At 39.7% G+C, this 20,291-nt stretch overlaps 1 protein-coding gene across 7 annotated transcripts in view; it reads right to left on the bottom strand.

The window, feature by feature from the left end:
* The window catches only part of ccny (cyclin Y), a 42,168-nt gene that overhangs the window by 18,133 nt on the left and 3,744 nt on the right, over positions 1-20,291 (bottom strand). For 4 of the 7 annotated variants that reach the window (XM_003450234.5, XM_003450235.5, XM_005471665.4 and 1 more), the window contains exon 1: positions 19,534-20,259. The exons of the other annotated variants lie outside the window; for them this stretch is intronic. In XM_003450234.5, coding sequence (XP_003450282.1) covers positions 19,534-19,687 — 154 coding nt within the window. In that variant the 5' untranslated portion in view covers positions 19,688-20,259. Of the gene's footprint in view, positions 1-19,533; positions 20,260-20,291 lie in introns of those variants that run through there. 7 annotated transcript variants of the gene reach the window in all.

Consider the following 20,291-nt stretch of genomic DNA (forward strand, 5'->3'; position numbering starts at 1 on the left):
GTCATGAAGGAGGGAATCTCATAGGTCCAGTTAGTGGATTAGAACATTTGGCACCAATTTTTTAAAGGATGGATCACAGAGGAAGCAATATAATATCACACACTTTGATCATCTAAAACACCTCAGTTACTGAAGTTATGCATGCTGCAGTAAGAAAAGTTTTGTTGTTGTTTTTTGTTTTGTTTTGTTTTTTTAAAAAGAAGAAGAAAAAAACAGAGCCAGGGTGTGTCCCCCTCAATGTGTGGTCACTGACCTCTGGTGCGAGTCCGCCCTATATAAGTTCTCTCCCCCCATTTCTCCAACCTGGGGGAGACAAAAGCAACCCGGCTTCCTGCGTTTCAGGAAGTTGAGAGGAAATGAAGCAAGGGGTGGAGGTTACTGATTGTTAGCAATGTAGACTGAACAAAGAATGGTGAGAAGGTCAGCTTGTGCATTTAAGCCATGCATGTATGAAGCTATACCACTTACGTTGTACAGAATAATGACGGAACATATCTAACATGGAAAGATAAACATAAGAAGAAAAAGGGCACCAACAAAGTTGTGCCTACTGCCCTTCCCATTTCCCATATGATAACTGAATGGACTTCTACAAGCTGAAGCGTGGTCTTATACTAGGGCTGATTTTATGCTACATAACTACTGAATATAGTATTGACTCTGAGCAATACAGTTTCTATAGTCTAGCATTTATAGTAAATTAAAGCTCTCTTATTATATTGTTTATAATATATCAATACCTTATGAATTTTTATAAAAACGTCATATCATGATATCAATGATATCATGCACAGCAATCAAAAATGTCTAAATATGCTGACAGTGAGAGCAACATGTCGGCCTCCAAAGACAATTTAACAAGAGAGTTATTTCAATAACTTCTAATAAAGCACAAAGCTTTGCAAAATATGCAAGAAAACTGTTCTGCTAAAGTCAGAAACAACAAACTTGTTAACTTGAGGCAAAAAACACAGCTTCGAGTAGAACCAAGGTATTAGCATTTGTGAGGTGGAGACGGAGATGGAGAAACAAATGACTCAACCAAGCATCACTGGAGGACTCCAGGTTACACTCGACATGACGGGAAGAACAAATGGTGGATAATTTAGAATTACTGATTTGGTTACATGGTGGAAAAACAGAAGCCTGACCCCAGATACAGCAGAGTTCCAAGATAAGTTACTTTAGTTATTACTCAGGGAAAACACTGCATAGGCTACTTTTGTGATTACAGTTGACTTATGCTGTGTAACTGGTATTCATAGTTTTCAGTCGTGTGACCATTCACTGCCACTCAGCAAAACATTAGTCTGTCAAAGCGGTTAGTAGTGGAGAGTCTGTAGTACTTCGGGACAAAGTGGGATTTTTTTGTTTGCTTGGTTTTCCTACCTGTCTTAAGCCAAGACTACTTTAGTCATCATTTAATCTTGATGCATAAATAACGCTGCTGTGGGAGGTGAAGAACAAGAAATTGTTCATTGTTAAAGCAAAAGTAAGTGCTACCAGGCTAGCTTAAACAAACTACCACATGTAAATATTATATTTTGTTGACTTGGAAAGGGAAAGGGGTTAATTTATAGACCATAACACATGCGTAGGGCCAAATGCATTTTATTTCATGTATTTTCTTTTAATAATAAAATAAATATTCACTAATTCAAGGCTGTGTTACTAATTCTGAACCAAATTTATTGTTTTATAGGATATTCAGAATGTTTTTATGCCGTGAACAAGATAAGATATGATAAGATAAGATAACCTTTATTAGTCCCACACGTGGGAAACATGCTCCCCAGAGTGATCTGATGGTCTGTATATATTGTACGCTACTACACTACTCTCACTACATGCTCCCCAGAGTAGTCATGAGTAAGGCTTCATCCCCTTTGCTGGTTTTTGGTTGCTCAGCTCCAGATGGTGCAACTTGGTGCCAACCAGACAAGACAGAGTGTCAAAAAGAAGGCAAATGATGATTTGAATGACGATGACTTGAGACAGCAGCATAAATAAAAGTTTGTGAATTGAAGGAAACCACTTGACTCCTGTTTAACCTTAAATTACGTCAATCTGCAATTTCACGTAAAAAGGCCTTTTTGAGTGATGTTTGCAAAGGCATCCGCGAGCTACCACACCTACAACTTTAATCGCAGCACCACATGATACTGTGACTTTGCCCTGATAACAGAGAGATGGAGAAATCCATGAGGAGGACACAGTTATTCACACATTCACTGGACGCGGTTAGTGAATAACTTAAAGGCTGTGATGGCACATCTTAACAGTCGATACACTCTCCTATTTTGAAAAGAAAACACTGCAGACTGCAGAGAAGACATCGACTGTAACTTGTCATGAGCTCCATTGTGGTTTTAATCTGCACCTTTGAGAAAGTATGTTATCTGTGTTGTAACATTTGGAACCCTATCAGCCTATGATACGGCAATTGTGTACTAACACTTTGGGAGATAAGCTGAACAGGCCAAAGTTACAGCTGCTTTATTTTGTTTTCTTTTTCTTTTTTCTATCTAATTAGTGTTATCCCATCTGGACACAGTTCAGTGTCTATCATGGTTACCATCAGGAATTCCTCTTGGTACAGAGGAAGCAAAGTACAATTTACTATTTAAACACTCGACACACACTGACAATTGTTTGGTTTAATATGCAGTTACATTTCTGGGCATCAAATTGACCAACTCTAATATTAAAAAATTGAGGTTAAAGGTCATGAGGGTGACTAAATGGCTGAAAATCCAAGTGAATGAATAACTAATGATGAACCCATATTTTAAATTTTACCACCCACACACACACACAGACACACACACACACACACACACACACAGACACACCCTCAGCAGTGCCATCGCAGCTCTTTCTAACAGCTTAAACCACCCCTCAGCTTGTATCATCGATCCCCGACAGCTACCAAACTCTGTGCAGTGATGCAGACTCATCAAAGTAAAAAGAGCTGAGCTTTTATCAAAGAAAAGCCGACAGGGACAAGAAGATGAAGCAGGAAGAGTTGGGAAAATTGCACCAGAACACACCAGAAAACAGCTCTCATTTGCATGATTACAGAAAAAAATTCACCAAAAAAAGGCTTGTAAACACGTATCCAAGCTGAGACATATTTATACAAGCATTTAAAAGCAGTCAGTAGTAAGTCAAAGCTGCAGTGGCCTGATGACAAATGCAGGAAGTGTTGCCGAGCCAAATGACTGAATTACTTGGTGGAATATAAATGCTAAGAAACAGGCTTCTTATTTCTCTTGCATGACTGTGTGAAAGTGTTAGAGAACAGTGTGTCAAGCCAGTCAACAGACAGTGAAAAGTATTGCTAAGCAGAACAAAAATAAACTGAGAGAAGAGGAGAAGTGCCAAGAAAGTTGTTAAAATGATGAGTTTGATGAGTTTTCACATTTGATAAGTTTATTGCATGTCTCCATTAGATTAAGGGCCCATAGCTAACCAGCTAACTGCTCTGTGAAACATTCCTAAGACACAGATGTACTTTGAGCTACATGCTAACGCTATTATGCCGATGCAGTTTTACCAAGCTCGTTGTCTGAGTTGAGCTTGTTAGCATGTAGAGATCTGCAATGATGCAGATTAGAACTCAACGCAGGGACAGATGAGACTGATGGGATTGTCATTAGTTTAATAGGAACTTGTTTATGAAGCACTGGTTAAAATGACATGTACCATTGGGTTCATAGTGAATAGATCAGCAAAATGTTACAATCTGTTGAGGAGCGGTCAAGAATGTCACCAAATACCATCACAGTCAATATTGGCAATTGTCAACAAGAAATGGAAGTTAAAGCAACACACACCGCCATGTCACAAGGACTTTATACTCAGGAGCTGGCAGGTTAAAGAGCATTTAACAGCATCTAATGTTTGGGTTGTTCTCACATACGGCTCAGGCAGGTAATGCCTAGAAAATTTATGGCACTGGATTTCTAAACAGGGCTATGAATAATGTTCCAGCTATAAAAAAACCAAAAAAAACCCCATACTTCATGTCTGTCTACAGATCTACATCCTGCTTTGTGGCGTTAATACACCCTGGACTGACTAACAGGAGTTAAAAGACTTTGTGAGAAATTACAAACAAACAGAGCCTTGGAGCTCCAAGTTTGAAGACTGCATTAAGGCTGAAAGTGTACCGACATACAGATGTAGAGCACTGCCATTGAAGGATGGTTGTAATTAGTTAAAGCTTAAATGAAACAACCCAGGGAAGGCAGAGGAACAAAGAAATTAAAAAGTGTTCCCAAAGAAAGACAACAGCACCGCAAATTCTCCAGCAAAAGTCCCAGTTTCTTTGAAAATCTCTCAACAGATGCTGGAAATCATTTTAAATATAGCAAGGACTGAAGAGACAGACAGATGGAGATTAAAACAAATATCGCAAAGAGAGGCAAAAAGCGGGTGGCTACACTCCAAATTGTTATTGACATTGCATTTAGGAAGGCAAGTGACTCATATTTTCCCAGACACTCAAATCTAACAATCACATTTAATGCAATGGCACAGCAATATCAGCTGTTTTCTGCCTATGTGTTAATTAAGAACAGGAATAAAAGCTGGAGAATCTTTGATTACATCAACATTCTGTTAAAACACTGCTGCCTACATGATGAATAAAAGCAGTTTTTGAGCGACACAAGCTGCTAAAGCTGCTAAAATTGCATGAAATGCTGCCAGGTGTGACTCAAACTCACATGCTCTTTAGTCAAAAATGTAATCACAGAGATGCAATTCCCATGTCGATCATTTTCCTTTGTTGTTTCATAATCAGAGATATGTAGTTATTTAATGGCATGCTGTCATATTACACATCTAATACAGATTCACATTTTCTAAGATGACCTGGCATTTTTCCACTCATCCTCAAAGACTGTGTGGAAAGTGGGAGATTTATTTTTGTTTTTCAGTGTGTTTGTTCTCTGTGTATGTAAAAGGAATAACAAGTGCGAGTGAGATATACAAGCACATGAGGGACATTAGGGGTTGAAGGGAACAATGGGCAGGGAGGGGACTCATTTACTCTGCACCCAGCTGAGCGCTATAAACCCTCCCTCCCTCTTTCTTTCCCCTCCCAACCTTTGCATCCTCTGCTCGCTGTAACTAGGCAACACTAGCTTGAAACGATTCAGATGGTAGAGGCAGGCCCATCAAAGGCAAAGACAGACAGGCGGGCTTGCTGCCTTTTTCTTCCCTTCCTATCTATCTCTTTGCCTTTACCACCTGCTTATACTGTACTAATTGCTGCTGAGTATTACACTGCTTGCTGATGCGGTGATACAGTGCAACACAGGATGAAATCCGCAGTATGAGATCCACAGCATCACCTTTGAGTGCAATGCAAACTTCATATGCCTGCTGCATCCACAGAAAAACAGCAGTTGCATCTCATAAGTTCAGTTTAACTAGGTGTTTTGGGAAAGAGGGGCAAATTTAACACCCGAAGAAAAAAAAAAAATCAATGATAATTCCTAATTGCATTAGTCTGAAGTCAGTAGTTGATGAAATAGTAGGAAAGAAATCACACACAAAGGGCTGACAGTAAAGAACCAACAAATAAGGAAATAGAAACAATAGTAGAGGATTAACATAATCTTTATAAGCAGACATAAACACACACACAGAGATCAGAGGTGTGGCTGTACTGAAGCACCATCTCTGCTGACACATAGGACAGATATGGCCAATTAGTGGTAACAGGACTGAAGCAGTCTAAATATACAGCAGTCTGGGGGGACATGATGCAGATTTGAAAAAGCAATCCAAGCTAAAGTTCCTCTCTCAGTATAGACAAACTAGGAAAAACTATCTGAATGGACAATCTGGGAAATATGATACTGCACTGTAATGCTAGTGGGGTTCTAAGCATGTATGTCAATTTAGGAACAAGGAATTAAGACAGTGGAAGGAAACAACTGAGCAGCTAGTACTTATCTTGCTCTTTTATTCTAAAAGCACAATGATGCTGATTTGAGATGTAACAATAATGCGGATATGCTTTTGGCCTGTGTTTGCTGGACCTGTGAAAGCTGCTCAAGTGTGATGCGTTAGCCCCAATGCTCTATGCCTTTCAACTAATCCAAGCCACTGTCTCTCTCTCCTTCTCTCTGTGAGCTTTATCTAGTGTCAAGCTGTGGAAGGAGCCGGGGATGACAGGAAGGCCATCTGTGCCAAGCTCCGTCACACTCCGCCCGTGCTGACATTTCCATAACGCGCATGCACGCTGGAACATGTTGGAATCAAAATCCACACATACCCACGTACGACATTTGTACACATGCATGCAACCAAAACAAACACAGCAGAGTAACTATGGCTTTCCAGTGATGCACAAAGTTAGTGGTAAACACTCGCATGTGTGCCGTGACAGGGAATCATGAACGGAAGAAGCAGTTTAGAAAATGGGTGATAAAATAAATAAGCAAAAATGAAAATGAGCAGACGTCAAATTAGCTGAACCACCCCACTGCAATGACCCATAACTCGCGTCTGAGCGGTATATTGTCGACTGTGTTGCCTGTCAGGTGTTGGCAGCATGCTGGCAGCCAAGCTCGGTTTCCAAAAGCCAATCAGCAGCATGTAATTACCTCCACACCTGCTCACCCGACACCAACAACTCCACTGGTCCCATCTGATGATGTGATGGCTGCGAGCGCAGCTTATCTGGGCAAATCAGCCCCGATTCCACGAGGGTCACCACAATCAACAACAGCTTCATTCATTACTCTACCCTCAGAATGATCCCACGTCACGTTTCCGCCATAGGGCAGCATCATCTGACTGCAATTACTCTTACTGTCAAGTCACATGAACACCTACTTTTAGTTCTCAAGAAGGTGTGTGAAAATAATATGCTATACTGACTACACTGATGTGAAAGTATGAGCTAGACAGATGATGCAAGAGAAAAATCTGCTGATACTGACAGCTCTTCCTGTTTCTCAATTTGAGTCTTGCCTCGGTGAATAATTTAGCAAATGTGTTTTCACTCGCAACTTCTAGTTTTTACAAGTTCTCACTTTATTTACAAAGATGGGTATTTATTTTGAGATTGATGTGGAATATGTAATACTGTATTAACCTGCAGAGGAGGTTGACCAATTTAACTTGTGAAATGAACCAAGGGGGTCGCTTTTTTTTAATGCCTCATAAAGAACATCTAACAACAGCAGCAGGTGTTGAAGTCAGGAAAATCAATTTATTTATACAGCACGTGTATACACAACACAGCTGGAAGGCTGATCTAATGTTAGATGAACAAACATCTGAATTTGTGTATTTCCTCCTGCTTGGATTCCCTTTCAGTCATGCGGCTGGTTAAAACTGGAAAAAAGCAGGCTGATTTTCTCCTTTATAAAAGCGTTTAATCAGAGGTGTTAAACATAAGACCTGTGGGCCACAATCGGCCTGGCAAAGATGGAAAATCTGAGGGAGTGCAAAGATTTTTTTTAAGTTAAACAGTTCTTCTTACAGTTAACCTTAAGATCAAAGTGAGCTATTTGTTGCCCACGATGTAAAACGACTTTGACACACCTGTGTTAAACCATGTACATATGCCTTGTCCTGTCCTGTTATTACTTTTTGTGCTACAGAAGCACTTCGATAGAGTGAGACTAAAAAAGGTTTGAGGGCTTTTAGAAACTCACCTTTGTTAAAAGAAATAGCATAATGTACACAGTTTTCTCTGGAGTTTGTTTTGTTTTTTCATCTTTAGCAATACTTCGTTTTAATAAACCTTATGAGACGTTCTCAAGTCTTGAGGTAACTCCAGGACTCATTTGGCAGACATAGCCATTTTTAGCACTATAGTGCTTGACTTTTCAAGGTATTACCTGGAGAAACATACCAATTGACTGACTTTTGGTAGGTGCAGCAGGCAACCCCTGTTTGCAAAAACAAGTTCAACTGTACATTTAAAAGTAGAGAAAAAAATCCTAATTTATTCTTAAGTGAGCAGCTTTTCCAGTGAGTTTATGGTCTCAGTTGTTAATTTTAGGCCTTTTTTTTAATTATAGAATATAAAAAATGATGTAAAGAAACTTGCTGTTGATGTTCTCTTCTTTAAATCAACACAAACAGACACTCCTGCTTTGTCTTCACAGCTTTTCTAATAATTCAAGTGGCCTGTTGACAGCTATCCCCAAAAGATCTCTTAAGAACCCGAAACACCACATCTAATGTCGCTGCATGGTAAAAGCAGAAGTTACACCAAGCAAGCAGACACACAGCATTATTCAAGCTGATTCTGATTCTAACATTCAAAATAACTGGTAGGGATCTACAGAGATCATCTACATTTTGTTTGGTCATCCTGCTTGCAAGAGCCACACACTCTTGACAAGCTGGATGTGTGGAATACACTCCAGTCTACAGAATGAAGACCTGGATCACAAAGGTTACCGGCATTCCCACGCCTCACTACCCAGCCCTCTCCCAAAAGCCCCTGCTTAACATTTTGACAGAACACAATGAAAGGGAAAAAAACAAAAAACACAGCATTTAAAGCCAAAATTGCTTTAACTGTTGAGTTTATTTTTCTCTCAAGCCATACCAGGTTGGTCAGATCAAAATATTCAGGCCCAGTGGAGCATCAGGGCTGCCTTTGAGCAGACCTATTTAAAACTCTGCGTGCACATGGTTGAACCATGAGTGCTATTTTAACACGTCTTCTGCCCACTGGCCTTTATAAATGATGACATTTCATATACACATCTGGCATTTGCCTTTGTCACTTTTTTTTCTTTCCATTAGTTATGATCAATATGATTAACGTCAGGCTCAAACAAACTACTCCAAACCACACATAATTTTTACACTTACAAAATGTTGGTGGTAATTTTAAGAAATTACATACTTTTTGTTAATTAAAGTGCACTTGTGAAATTAAGCAAGGAACTTTTTTCTTTTTCCTATATCTGGTAAAGAAGGAAAGTCCAGGGGAAACCAGAGTTAGGTAATATGACCTTTGAATCTAACCGTATTTAACCGACTAAACAAATACCTCAAATGATTTCATAAGACATATGACAGTACATATGATAACTACAGCAGCACTGAAAATCCAGCGTGATCCGTGAAGACACGTTCTCGTATTTTAATGAGTGCTCCTTATCGGAGATCCAGAGGCTTGCTCCCTCCCTTCCCTTCATCAGAACTGGCAGAAAGCCATTACGATGTGAATCTCTCTGGAGACTGCAGTGACTAGTTCATTTGTGGACAGTAAATGTATCTTCCCACACGAAAGCCAAATCAAGCCAATCGGGACACCAGAATGAGATTGTCACAGACAATTGGATTTTCATTAACAATCTGTGAATCAGTTAATTTGTTTCTAAAATGGAAATTAAGTCCCTCTGAAATGATTTGTTATTCCTTTAGGGAAATCACTGGCTTGTGCCCGCAAAAACAAGAAGTTGTCAAGCAAATGAACAGTTTCTTGGAGGCTGTAATTGTCAGTGTCTTAAGCAGACATGATTCAAACCATCCCTACTAACAATAGCCACTCAACAGCTGATGCAGCTTCTTTGCTTCATCAAAAGCAAATTTCACGTCTGGCTCCCATCTGAAAAGCTGAGGCTTTCCTGTTAGTGCAGCAGCGTGCCTAAACACAAGTAACGAACACAACACTACACAATTCCTCCCGAGAGACAGTCAAAAAACAGACACTACAACACAGATGAACACGGCCTTTTACATGCCGGTTCCCAAGTACAAAGCTGTGTGAAGTCTGACTGTGACAATTTGCACCAATGTGAGAAAACCCCAGGTAACAGAGAGATGAAATCACACTAGCGAGTGCTCGTTCTGTGTGCTGCCTAATGCACAGTCCACCCAAACAGCACCATCACCTAAACAAAACAGCGAGAATGACCAAATGTAGCTGCGTGCTGCATGTTGCATTGGACTAAACCAGTTTCAGTTTGTAACTGTGCTGACTGGTGATTAGGGGAATTGCAAATATTGCAATATTTTATCAGAGTTACACAGAAATCAATACTGACATTAAACAACCGGCATAAAACGACTTTAAGAGGTAGCAAAATATTATTTACACTGCCAATTACTGACTCACTGTGGCATATATTTCATGAGAAATGTCATATTAAAGTTTCACTTGAGAAATGAAAATGGATGAATGCTAAAACTGGATTCTAACAGTGATTATTCCAAATGAGATGGACTCTTTGTTGTTAACAAGACAATCAGTGTATATGAAAAACTTCAAACAGAGTGCTATCATACAGTGTGGATTTGGGATAATTATTTTAATCAACTTTGGCTTTTAGTTGCTATTAATAATTAAACATCACTGGTCTGTTTTTCTCAAGTTCGGAGCATGTGATCAGCTCATTCCAGAGATTGCTGTTGGACTTAATTACTTAAAATGTTGCATTGTACAATAAGAATGTGATGAAATGTGAGAGCTACTCATCATAGAAGATGAGAATTACTCAATATTGATGCTTGCTGTAAGGAATCAGTTTGGTAAGGAGTGGGGAACAGTAATGAAGACAACATAGTTTAACACATTTTCAAGTTCCACTGGCTTTGGTCTCACTGTAAATTTCAAAATAAGCCTAATACCTAACCCTCCATCTAGTTGAACTCTTTTAGACACAGTCTAAGGAGCTTGGAAAGAAAGCGACTGGACTTTAAGTCTCATGAAGATGTTTTAGCCTCATCTGAGACTTCCAGGTACTTAAACCCTAGTGGGGATTTTCCCTTGAGAGGGTCACAGATCATACGCCTCATCACACGAGTCAACTTGTGAAAAGGAGTGGGTCATTATCACCAGAGACTTCCAAGGGAAACCATTATAACACCTTGCTTCACCCTATCATGTGACCTGTTAAGGCCACCCGTAGATGTGAGTGGAGGTTGAGGCGCCTGGGAAGGGATCTCAAAACTGCATTTTAGGGGGCAGACAGTCGGTATTGTAAGCCACTCCCTCTGTTCAATGATGGTGACAGAACATGGTGTTTAAAAGTAAGGAAAATGCAAACCTGTCAAGTCAAAGGGAAGTTAGTCAGTCATTGTGGTGCTGGCATGAATGTTGCACATCTTAAGTCAATTTGTGTGTTTTTTCTGAGCTATATGTGAAGATCAAGAAGATTTTGAACACTTAACTGTTTAAAGGCTTCCTGTTTGAGAGTTGCTATGTGGCTAACATGGGTCCAAAGATGAATATAAAGTCTGTTGACTTCTAATGGAGGAAATTTCTACTGTCAGGTTACAGCAGAAAAGCATCCTTGATATTGTGGAGGAGGTAAAGCTCCTCTGCATCCAAAATGCAGAGAAAGAAAAAAAGATTGCACACCCAGAGAGTAAGAGTAAGGTTGCAGACCTGGAACAATATTCCAGGATGAACCAGGTAATGTAAAGTACTTAAATGATAAATCGTAAAATATTAATTAAACTAAACCGATCGCCGGAGGAAGCTAAAGTGCTGGCAATCAAAAATATGGTGGATCTGCAGTTTATATCAGTAAGGAAGCTAAATAAATATTAACTGACAAATATTAACTTATGGTGAAGGGGTCAGATTAAATCAGCATTCCTTTTCGATATGTAACTGAATCAGAACAGATGACGTGACATTGAAATATATTTTGCTTTATTTTGTGTAGCATTTTTTCCTTTTCTTTGCCAAATGAACTTGTGTATATTATTTACATGATCCAAATATGCTGAACATAAACAACAAGTCCAGTCACTTTCTTTACGAGCTCCTTAGACCACCATGACCTGGATGACTAACACCTCATGCAGACATATCATTTAGACACATGGAAAATCAAAGGTTCAGCTTGAACACTGATTTTCCAGCTACCACAATGGAAATGGACTAACAGACTAATCCACATTCAAAGTAGCTGTAAAACTCTCACACCTGTGACCGCATTACATCCGACCGCTCTGCATCGTGGACAACAATGCCCCTTAGCTGCTCCAAACTCACTGTCAACAGCAGCCCCTTTCACACTCTTTATTATGCATCCCACTCCTGAAATCACTGCTGAACCTACTTTCTGCACTTCAACTTTTGTTAATGTCCTACATTTACTAAAGTGCATTTTAACAACCCACCCAGTTTGCATGAGAAACCACTTTCAATATGGGTGGAGAAGGCAACAGTGACAGCACTGGTGCTACAGAATTTAAAAGGTGAGTTTAACAAAACAAGACAAAGTGAGAGTCACACACAGCCTATCGGCCACTGTCTGTTCTTTTTTTAGTTAACTAAAAGACTGCGTAGTTATTTTATTTGTTCTTTCATCAGGTAATTTTGTTTTTTCTGTTTAATAACAAGGGAGTGGGAGAGATGTCAAAAACCTGCTACACCATCCACCATTATATCCTCTTTAGCTGAATGGTCAGACAGGTCAATGTGTCTGGTTTGTGAGTAAAAAAGAAAAAGATATTCCACACAATGTTTTTCTTTAATTAAGAAGAAGATTAACCTACTTCCAGGGACTGCAAATCTGGCATTTGGGTTGATTTTTTTTTATTTTATTTTAGTTTTTAAGCCAAAGTACAAAATTTTGTAGATTCCTACAGTGAAGGATTCAGAGGTTGTTTTATAATCAGGGTTCATACGCATTTTTCAGGGTCAAATTCAAGCACTTTTTAAGCAATTTGAAGGGCCATTTTTCAAGCTTTTCAAGCACATTACCCAAAAAAAAAATCACCTCAGTAAGGCCATGTAAAAATTAAAACAAATCATTTTAGGTTGACTTAAATTGTCCTTTGTTGCCCTTTTGTTAAAACACAGAAAAATGCATCACAGACAAATACTGAAAAAGGAAATGGTGCAATATGCATATAGTGTACAAAGTCAAAAAACACATTTCTCTTAAAAATTAAGATATGCAAATGTGAACAAATCAACTTGTCAGAGATATTCATCCCCACTTGAAAAAAAACAACAACAACTAATTGTTAAGTCAGTTAAAACTGACCTGTGAATCATTCAATCATCCAACGGCTATCTAACTCAAGGGACGAGTTACAAAAATCTTACAAAATTTTAAATTCTGTCTCTTTTCTTTAGCCACTCTGTTTTTAGCAGCCTGTCACAAAAACACATCACTTCGTCCTTATTTCTCAGTTGAATGTATGAAAAATGCCAAAGATAAGACAGTGGGTGATTCCCATAGAGATGAAAATGTGGCCTATCTCAGCATGATGTGCAGTGTGTCCTTAAAAAAAATTTGAGGATACTGCACTGCAGAGGACAAAAGAAGAAGTGGCAGCTACGTTGCTGCGTTGTCACAAACTTGGGTGTCCACACCAACCACGTGCCCATCCAGCGGGGTGATGACATTACCTCTCAGCCTTTTATGGCTGACAGATAAATATCTACAGCACATGAACAGCATTAGAAGTCACATCCTCGAGAAACATAAAAACATCCAGCAAAGCTCTGCGACAGGTTGGCTCAAGATTTGATTTGCACAGTATTCTATCTTAAGTCTTTGACGTGTAGTTTTTAATTATGTCAATTTTCAAATATGAATTTCTGCAATTCTGCACTTGGCATGGTTCACATTAGGGCTGTGCGATATGACCAAAATCTCATATCCCGATATTAAGACATCTATCGTCCGATAACGATATAAATCACAAAAATGTAACATTTTCTGTAAATTCTGTGAATGTCGGGCAGCTCGACTTGCGTGAAGTGTTTCCAGCTGGGCGTCGCGTACCTGGAGTCGAGTGTTTTAACTGATGCATGAAACGATACATTTTTAGACATAGGTTGTGACGGCCGCCGTTTTCTTTGTGAGTATTTATTACACGGCGTGCTGCGGGGAAAAGCCTGTTCTAACGTTTGAGTCTAAGGTTTATTTTTTAGCACCTGACGGCTCTTTTTTGCTTCTCATCCGTAAATACTCTGCATCTTTCATGTGATTCAGTTTATTTTGAAAAGTCTCAACAGGATCTTGAGCTTTATTGTGAAAGGTTTATGTGGAAAATAAACAAGCGGACACGAGGTGGTTTTACCGTCATTGTTGCTAACGACAACGCATAAAAACAAGCGCTTGTCCGTCTGTAGTGTGGTTATATTAAACATAAGAGAAAGAGAGAACTTTAGGAAATTAATATAGCCACTACAGTGACCATCAAAATAATGAAAAAAATATTGCCGTAAACAGTTTATTTTGTGACACCACGAAACAAACGATAGCGTAAAATGAAACGATAGACGTTTTCATATCGTCATCCGATATATATTGTTATATCGAACAGCCCTAGTTCACATGGGTATGGGTAAAATCCCTACTTAAAGTAAATCTAACATCTATAGACTTAAAAAAGACATAAAAAAAATCTGATTATTAGGAATATTTTCACCTCACACACACTCAAAATAAAATAGTATCATACACCATAGATGTAGGTCAACTTGTCTGGAAATCATAGTTAGGAGACTCCCCGGGCTCATCAACCAGGCATGAATAATCCATGTCCAGATTTCAATTAGCCTGCAAGCAAGACTCATCAGTATGTGTGTGTGTGTGTGTGCATGCTCCAGAAATAACTAACTTTAACACTGATGAGATGGACAAATGCTGAGCCTGAAGCCATTGCTCATTTACAGATGTCTGTGGTAAGTAAAATCCAAACAGGGCGAGGGATCCATCTGTTTAATCACCTTTCACATTTCTTTGAATTTTAAGAGAGAGCAAGAGGTTTAGTTTTACTGTTACTTGGTGCTGCTGAGCTGCGGTTCAACATTACAGAGGTCTCTGATCAAATTAGGCTAAAAATAGAGCTGCTGTTGATTTGGAGATCCCGCTCTATATTCTGCGCAGCAATGAAAGTAAAGAAGCACATAGAGGTCTAATCATTATCACTGTTCCAATCATGTCCTCAGTTTCCCTCTCATTTTCTTCTACAGGGAGAAAGTGTTAGGAATAGTTTTTAAAAATCTATCTCTCAGCAAGTAACATGATTTTCCATTGAGAAGAGAGGAGAAACTCATACGCTCACATTCTTAATTAAAAATAAATAAATAAATATTCAGAAATATTACCTGTGGAAATGTGTGTGATGACAGACAAACTCAAGGTATTTAAAAATATATATATTTATGGTGTTTATTCATGCTAATAAAGCCTTTATACACACACACACCACTGCTGAATTGAAAAAGCCACCTTTTACAGATTTTTAGAAACACATCTTTATATAACTACTCGTGAATTTTTTATATCAAATGCATCTAAAATAGAAACCATCTCGACTGTGTAATCTGCTCAGTAACCACACAGGCCACCAGTCTAACAACATCATAGAGAAAGCACGAGTATTTTAACAGCAATATCCTCTCATTTGGAACCAGCTGCTTAAATTTCTATTACAGATTATGAACTTGACCCTGACAAATCTCTGCATGGGCATTGCTATACATAATCTGCAAAACAGCCATAACAGGACAGACTGAACATAGACTGTAGTCTATACAGTATGATTACAAAAACCCAGCAACTGAGCCTCTCATACTTTTAAGTAAGATGTGCACTGAGGTGGTTTGTTTGCACACACAAACACACGAGAGTGTGGTCATGTGTTGTCACCACTGTCAGCAGTTTTTTTTTTTTTTTTTAAATAAATCACAAGCTCTGTGTAGCCAGGGTAACGTAAATAAATACACAACACAAACGGGCAGAGATGCACTTTGTACAGATAAAATCATATTATATTGAACGTATATATATATATATATACACACACACACACACACTACCACACACTTCTCTCTGGCTTGGGCTTGATGACCCTCAGTAGAGCAGGGCGATATGACCAAAAATATTTATCATGATATACATTTGAAAATTTGCGATAACGATATAACTGACGATATAATTGACACTAGACAAAATACTTTACAACTCCACAACTTTATTAGTGCAAAAAACCCCATCAATGTATTTTCACTTAAACAAGCAGCTGTTTTTTATGTGCATTAAAGTTAGATAAAAATTTAACAGTGCAAATTCCTTGCTGACAGTTTCACCAAAAGGCATTTCCAGTGGAAATTGGCCGACATATCCTCAGCATAACCATGTATAACATCCACAAAACTTAAAAAGAGGTTATACACACACAATACGGTAATATTATGTTGAAGCACAGTACGTATCACTCCGCGAGGCGCCTGCCTACGATAGCCTTAATGCTCCGACAATCCATCAAGCGGTGCGGCTTCGTAGCTTAGCAAAGTCGTACTAAAACATTTGACAGATTTTCGAGCACCGTGTACCACATAAAATCGTTTCGAGGTCAGTAAACACAACTAGAATTCATACATAAGGCACACGGGATTATAAGGGACACTGTCGATTTTCAGAAAAATAAAAAGGATTGATTTTAAGTGTGCCGTATTTTCCAAACAACACGGTAATAACGACGGCCCGCTAGCATGCTCGACCAAAAATAGTGCTTTGTTGTGTATCTGACAGACGAAAGCTAAACCAGTTCCACACCACTGAAGTTGCAGCATTTTTACAAACCAATTCTGGTTCATCCGTTTCATTTAACGATCCACTTTCGCTCTTCTCATTCTGCGTCGCCACCATGTGCGTATGTAAACATAGGCACTGCGCATGCACGTTTTACCCATATTCTATTGCAATATTTCATTTTCCTATCGTTGCCCAAAATTACACCGGTATTACCGTGAACAGTATGATATGGCCCAGCCCTAACCCTCAGTATCTGTTTCCCTGGACAAAGCTGTGATCCTTTGCAGGATACACAGATGAGTCCTGTGCCTATTGAATGCTATTAGAGTTCCAGTGAGAGGGTGAAAGGGTCACTACCTAATCACTAGTGTAAACAGCCTGGGACAAACACAAATAACCAGCATGGAGTCTGCTCTTGTGTCCCACTTCCTATCAATTGTAAACAGCACAATGCTGAGCTTTGTTTCTGGATTTGTTGGTTACTTTCAGCTCTTGTCCAGTGACTCTGTGAAATAAAACAGTCTTTGAAACTCTAACTTTTAACTACTATTAGCTTAGTATTGCTATAATTTTACAGTTTACTTCAATTAATAATCTATCTGCTGAAGGTCTAAATAGGTCTAAACAACCAAAAGCATTTATTTATCCAAGTAATGGTTTATGGTAGCATCTGACGGTAACTATGTTTAAATGCTTGATTTGTCATACTCACTGTACTTCTTATACTTGTACTCCTGTTAGAATGCCGTGGTCACTGACTGATGAAATCAAACTGCAGGTACAAGCTGCCAAACATGTGTTTCCCTTGAAAGCTGTCTGGGCAGATTTATATCTGCTCTTTATTAGGACTGACCTCACACAACTTCTTGTGAAAGTGTTATAACCATAATGAGAGGTGTGACTGCTTGATAACAGCAATTATCACTACTACTACTGATCTGACTTTACATATATCACACATCTACTAGATTTGAATAATAAACTTGTCTGTTTAAAAGTGGGCTGAACTGAGTTTACCTCAAAACCCAGTAAACACATGGAAAATAAACAAGGTGGAGCAGGACTGAGGCACAGGGCTGTGTAATCAGGAGCCGGGCTGTGACTAAAGGGTTTTTTTAACCGTGAAGCCCATCTCACAACTGGCGCTCCTCATCAGACACAGCCTCAACCACGGGAGATCTGTAGGTCCAGATGAGGCAACGGGAGGCCCAGGCAGGCCCCTCCTTGGAATGCCTTTGAATCCCCAGGAGGACCTGAAAGAACTAGGTAGAAAGGATATCTGCGCTACTTTGCTTAGCCTGTTGGTATCCAAACCCACATCAGAAATATCAATATCAGTGGTTAGCAACAAAGAAATCCTTTGCAGTGTAAACAACCAAATGCTTATTAAAAGCCACACAGGTCAACACTCACATAACCCACTCCACGACTGATCCATTATTTAGAAAGCTGCTGAAGAAATAGTTCATAGCTTGTATTCAAAGCACATCATGTGAGCCCCTCTTTCAGACATGCACATTTGCATCTGAGTGGGTCGGCTTCATGTTCGAATGTGCACCCTTGTCACTTGTCTTGTCTGTAACACTCATGACATCAACCATAACAGGTCAGACCTTGTAAAGTTTGTGTTGCTTTACACATTAACAGACAGGAAGGGGTATGACTGCACACCCCTAATTACAGTACGAGTTGTGCAGCTCACAAAAAAATGCAACCACTTCGGAGAAAGTCATAAATAGCACTGAAAGAGAAACAAAAATTAACATATTTCGGTCTTTCCACCATGTTTTAGTAAGAAAACTCGTATTGCACAATGTCATGTGCGTAGGAAATATTAGACACGTACTGTGACTCTCTCAGTCATTAACATTAACTGAATGGTAAACTACAACAGCCAGCAATAGTACACATCTCCTGTCTGGAAAAAGGCATTAGACTGAGAGCAGTACACTGTAGCTTTGGCAGTGGTGGTGCTTGGAGGGGGCCAAACAAAAAACTGCTACGGTTGAGAAATTGCGATAAGTCTGCTTCAGCAACCAGCATTGGGGCTGGTTCCTGCTAATGTTTCACAGCTACTGCACATCTCTTCAAGCATTACTGGTAATTTCCTTACTGCTATGGCATGCTGGGATGACTTCCTTTCCCCCCATTCACTCCCTCTCCCTCGCATTTCCTTAGAGTTTCTGCAGGGTTTCTTTGATTGTCAAGGATACACAAACAGGGACACTTAAAGCCTGGCTCGAATCGGATTAAGATCACTGAAATTAAATACATTTGTTTCAGTCATACTGAAATACTACTGCTACTCAAATGCTACTTGTCTCCAACAGCTGTGTTAATGTTTAGAGGCCAAAAGCAGTGTCACTTGGCTTTTATCTGTGTGTGTGTGAGAGAGTGTGAATGTGCTGGTTTTAATGAGAGTTTAAACTGATTACACATCTCCTACTTAAAAGGGAAGTGAGTGGACACCCTGTCCATCACCATCACCTCCCACCAGAACAGCAACCCACACTCAAACTGCCCTACCTTATGCTTTCTTTCACATGCAGATGCTTAACAAAAAAATCGTACAAGACAGAGGTCCACCTTGAAGACATCGGACTCATTCAACCTGCCCTCTGTTGTTTTTCTATGGTGGAGTGTCATAGGAATTAAAGGGATCAGTGAAATTGTTCTTTTTTTTTGAAGGAAAGTTATCCTTATGTTGCACCCATCCAAGCTTGGAAACATCAAATATGGCAGATTTACAACAAGCTAGGAGTCCAATGGAGATGAAGCTCACGGTTACCGCAGTTATTGGTATTATGGGTGGGTGGGTCCTTCGCACAGACATTGCAAGGTCGCATTACCTGCTAAATCGCCTATTTCTGCAGAAGCGTGAGCATGCTGGAGTAATAAATCACAATATATATGAAATACTAAACGATTTGCAACACTATTATAAAAAATAATATCAATAATATCTAGAGGGAAAAAACTTGTAGTTTCTTATTTTATTTAAATGCCATAAAGAAGCCAGTCTGCATCTTACCATCTAGATTTTCTCTGTCGCTGATGTGCTGGAGGTTGCAACCCGTGTCTTCGCGACTCAGTTCAGGCTCGGGCCGGTAGGGCTCCAGCCTAGAGTGGTTGCTTCTCCGGTGTTTGGGGCTCGACGACACGCAGCAGGAGGTTGTATTGCCCATGTTTGTGAAAGCAGCTTTCGGTTGTATTCCTCAAGCCCAACTCCACCCGGCAGGCTTTCTCCCTGCTGTTGCTGCTAGCCTTACTACAAGTGGAAAAAACGGGGCGGTAACGCGGAGACGGGACCCGGTGCAAACGAGCTTTCCCCTGGTACAATTTGCGTTACACGCCCTTCTCTCGCGTCCACGGCACGGTTAGTTAAACAAATGGAGCCATTGAGAGCTACTAGAAAAAAACAGAAAAAGAAAAGAACCCGCCAAGGTAGGGTAATGAAACAGAAAAGCAGCTAAATGTCCACTTCCAAACCTCCAGGCGAGGGGAGGTAGTGCCTCTGGATAGCAGGCTTCGGTATCGCTGTCGACTCCCTCGCCCTGTAATTCCTCTCCGAGGGTGCGTTTACTCTCAGAGACACATTTTCCGAGGACTGTTACTTTATAACGACACGGATATAAGAACATAGCACTTGAGCTGGTCGGAGAGGAAGATGTTTTTGCTCTCAGCGCTACATGGTTGCCAGAGTACTGTAGACTGCTGCTGCTGCTACATCCGCTGCCGTGTTGCTTTCAGGTACTACAAGTACAGTCAGATTTTCGACAACCAAAGTTG

Source organism: Oreochromis niloticus, linkage group LG9 (genome assembly GCF_001858045.2).
Source record: "Oreochromis niloticus isolate F11D_XX linkage group LG9, O_niloticus_UMD_NMBU, whole genome shotgun sequence".
Lineage (NCBI taxonomy): Eukaryota > Metazoa > Chordata > Actinopteri > Cichliformes > Cichlidae > Oreochromis > Oreochromis niloticus.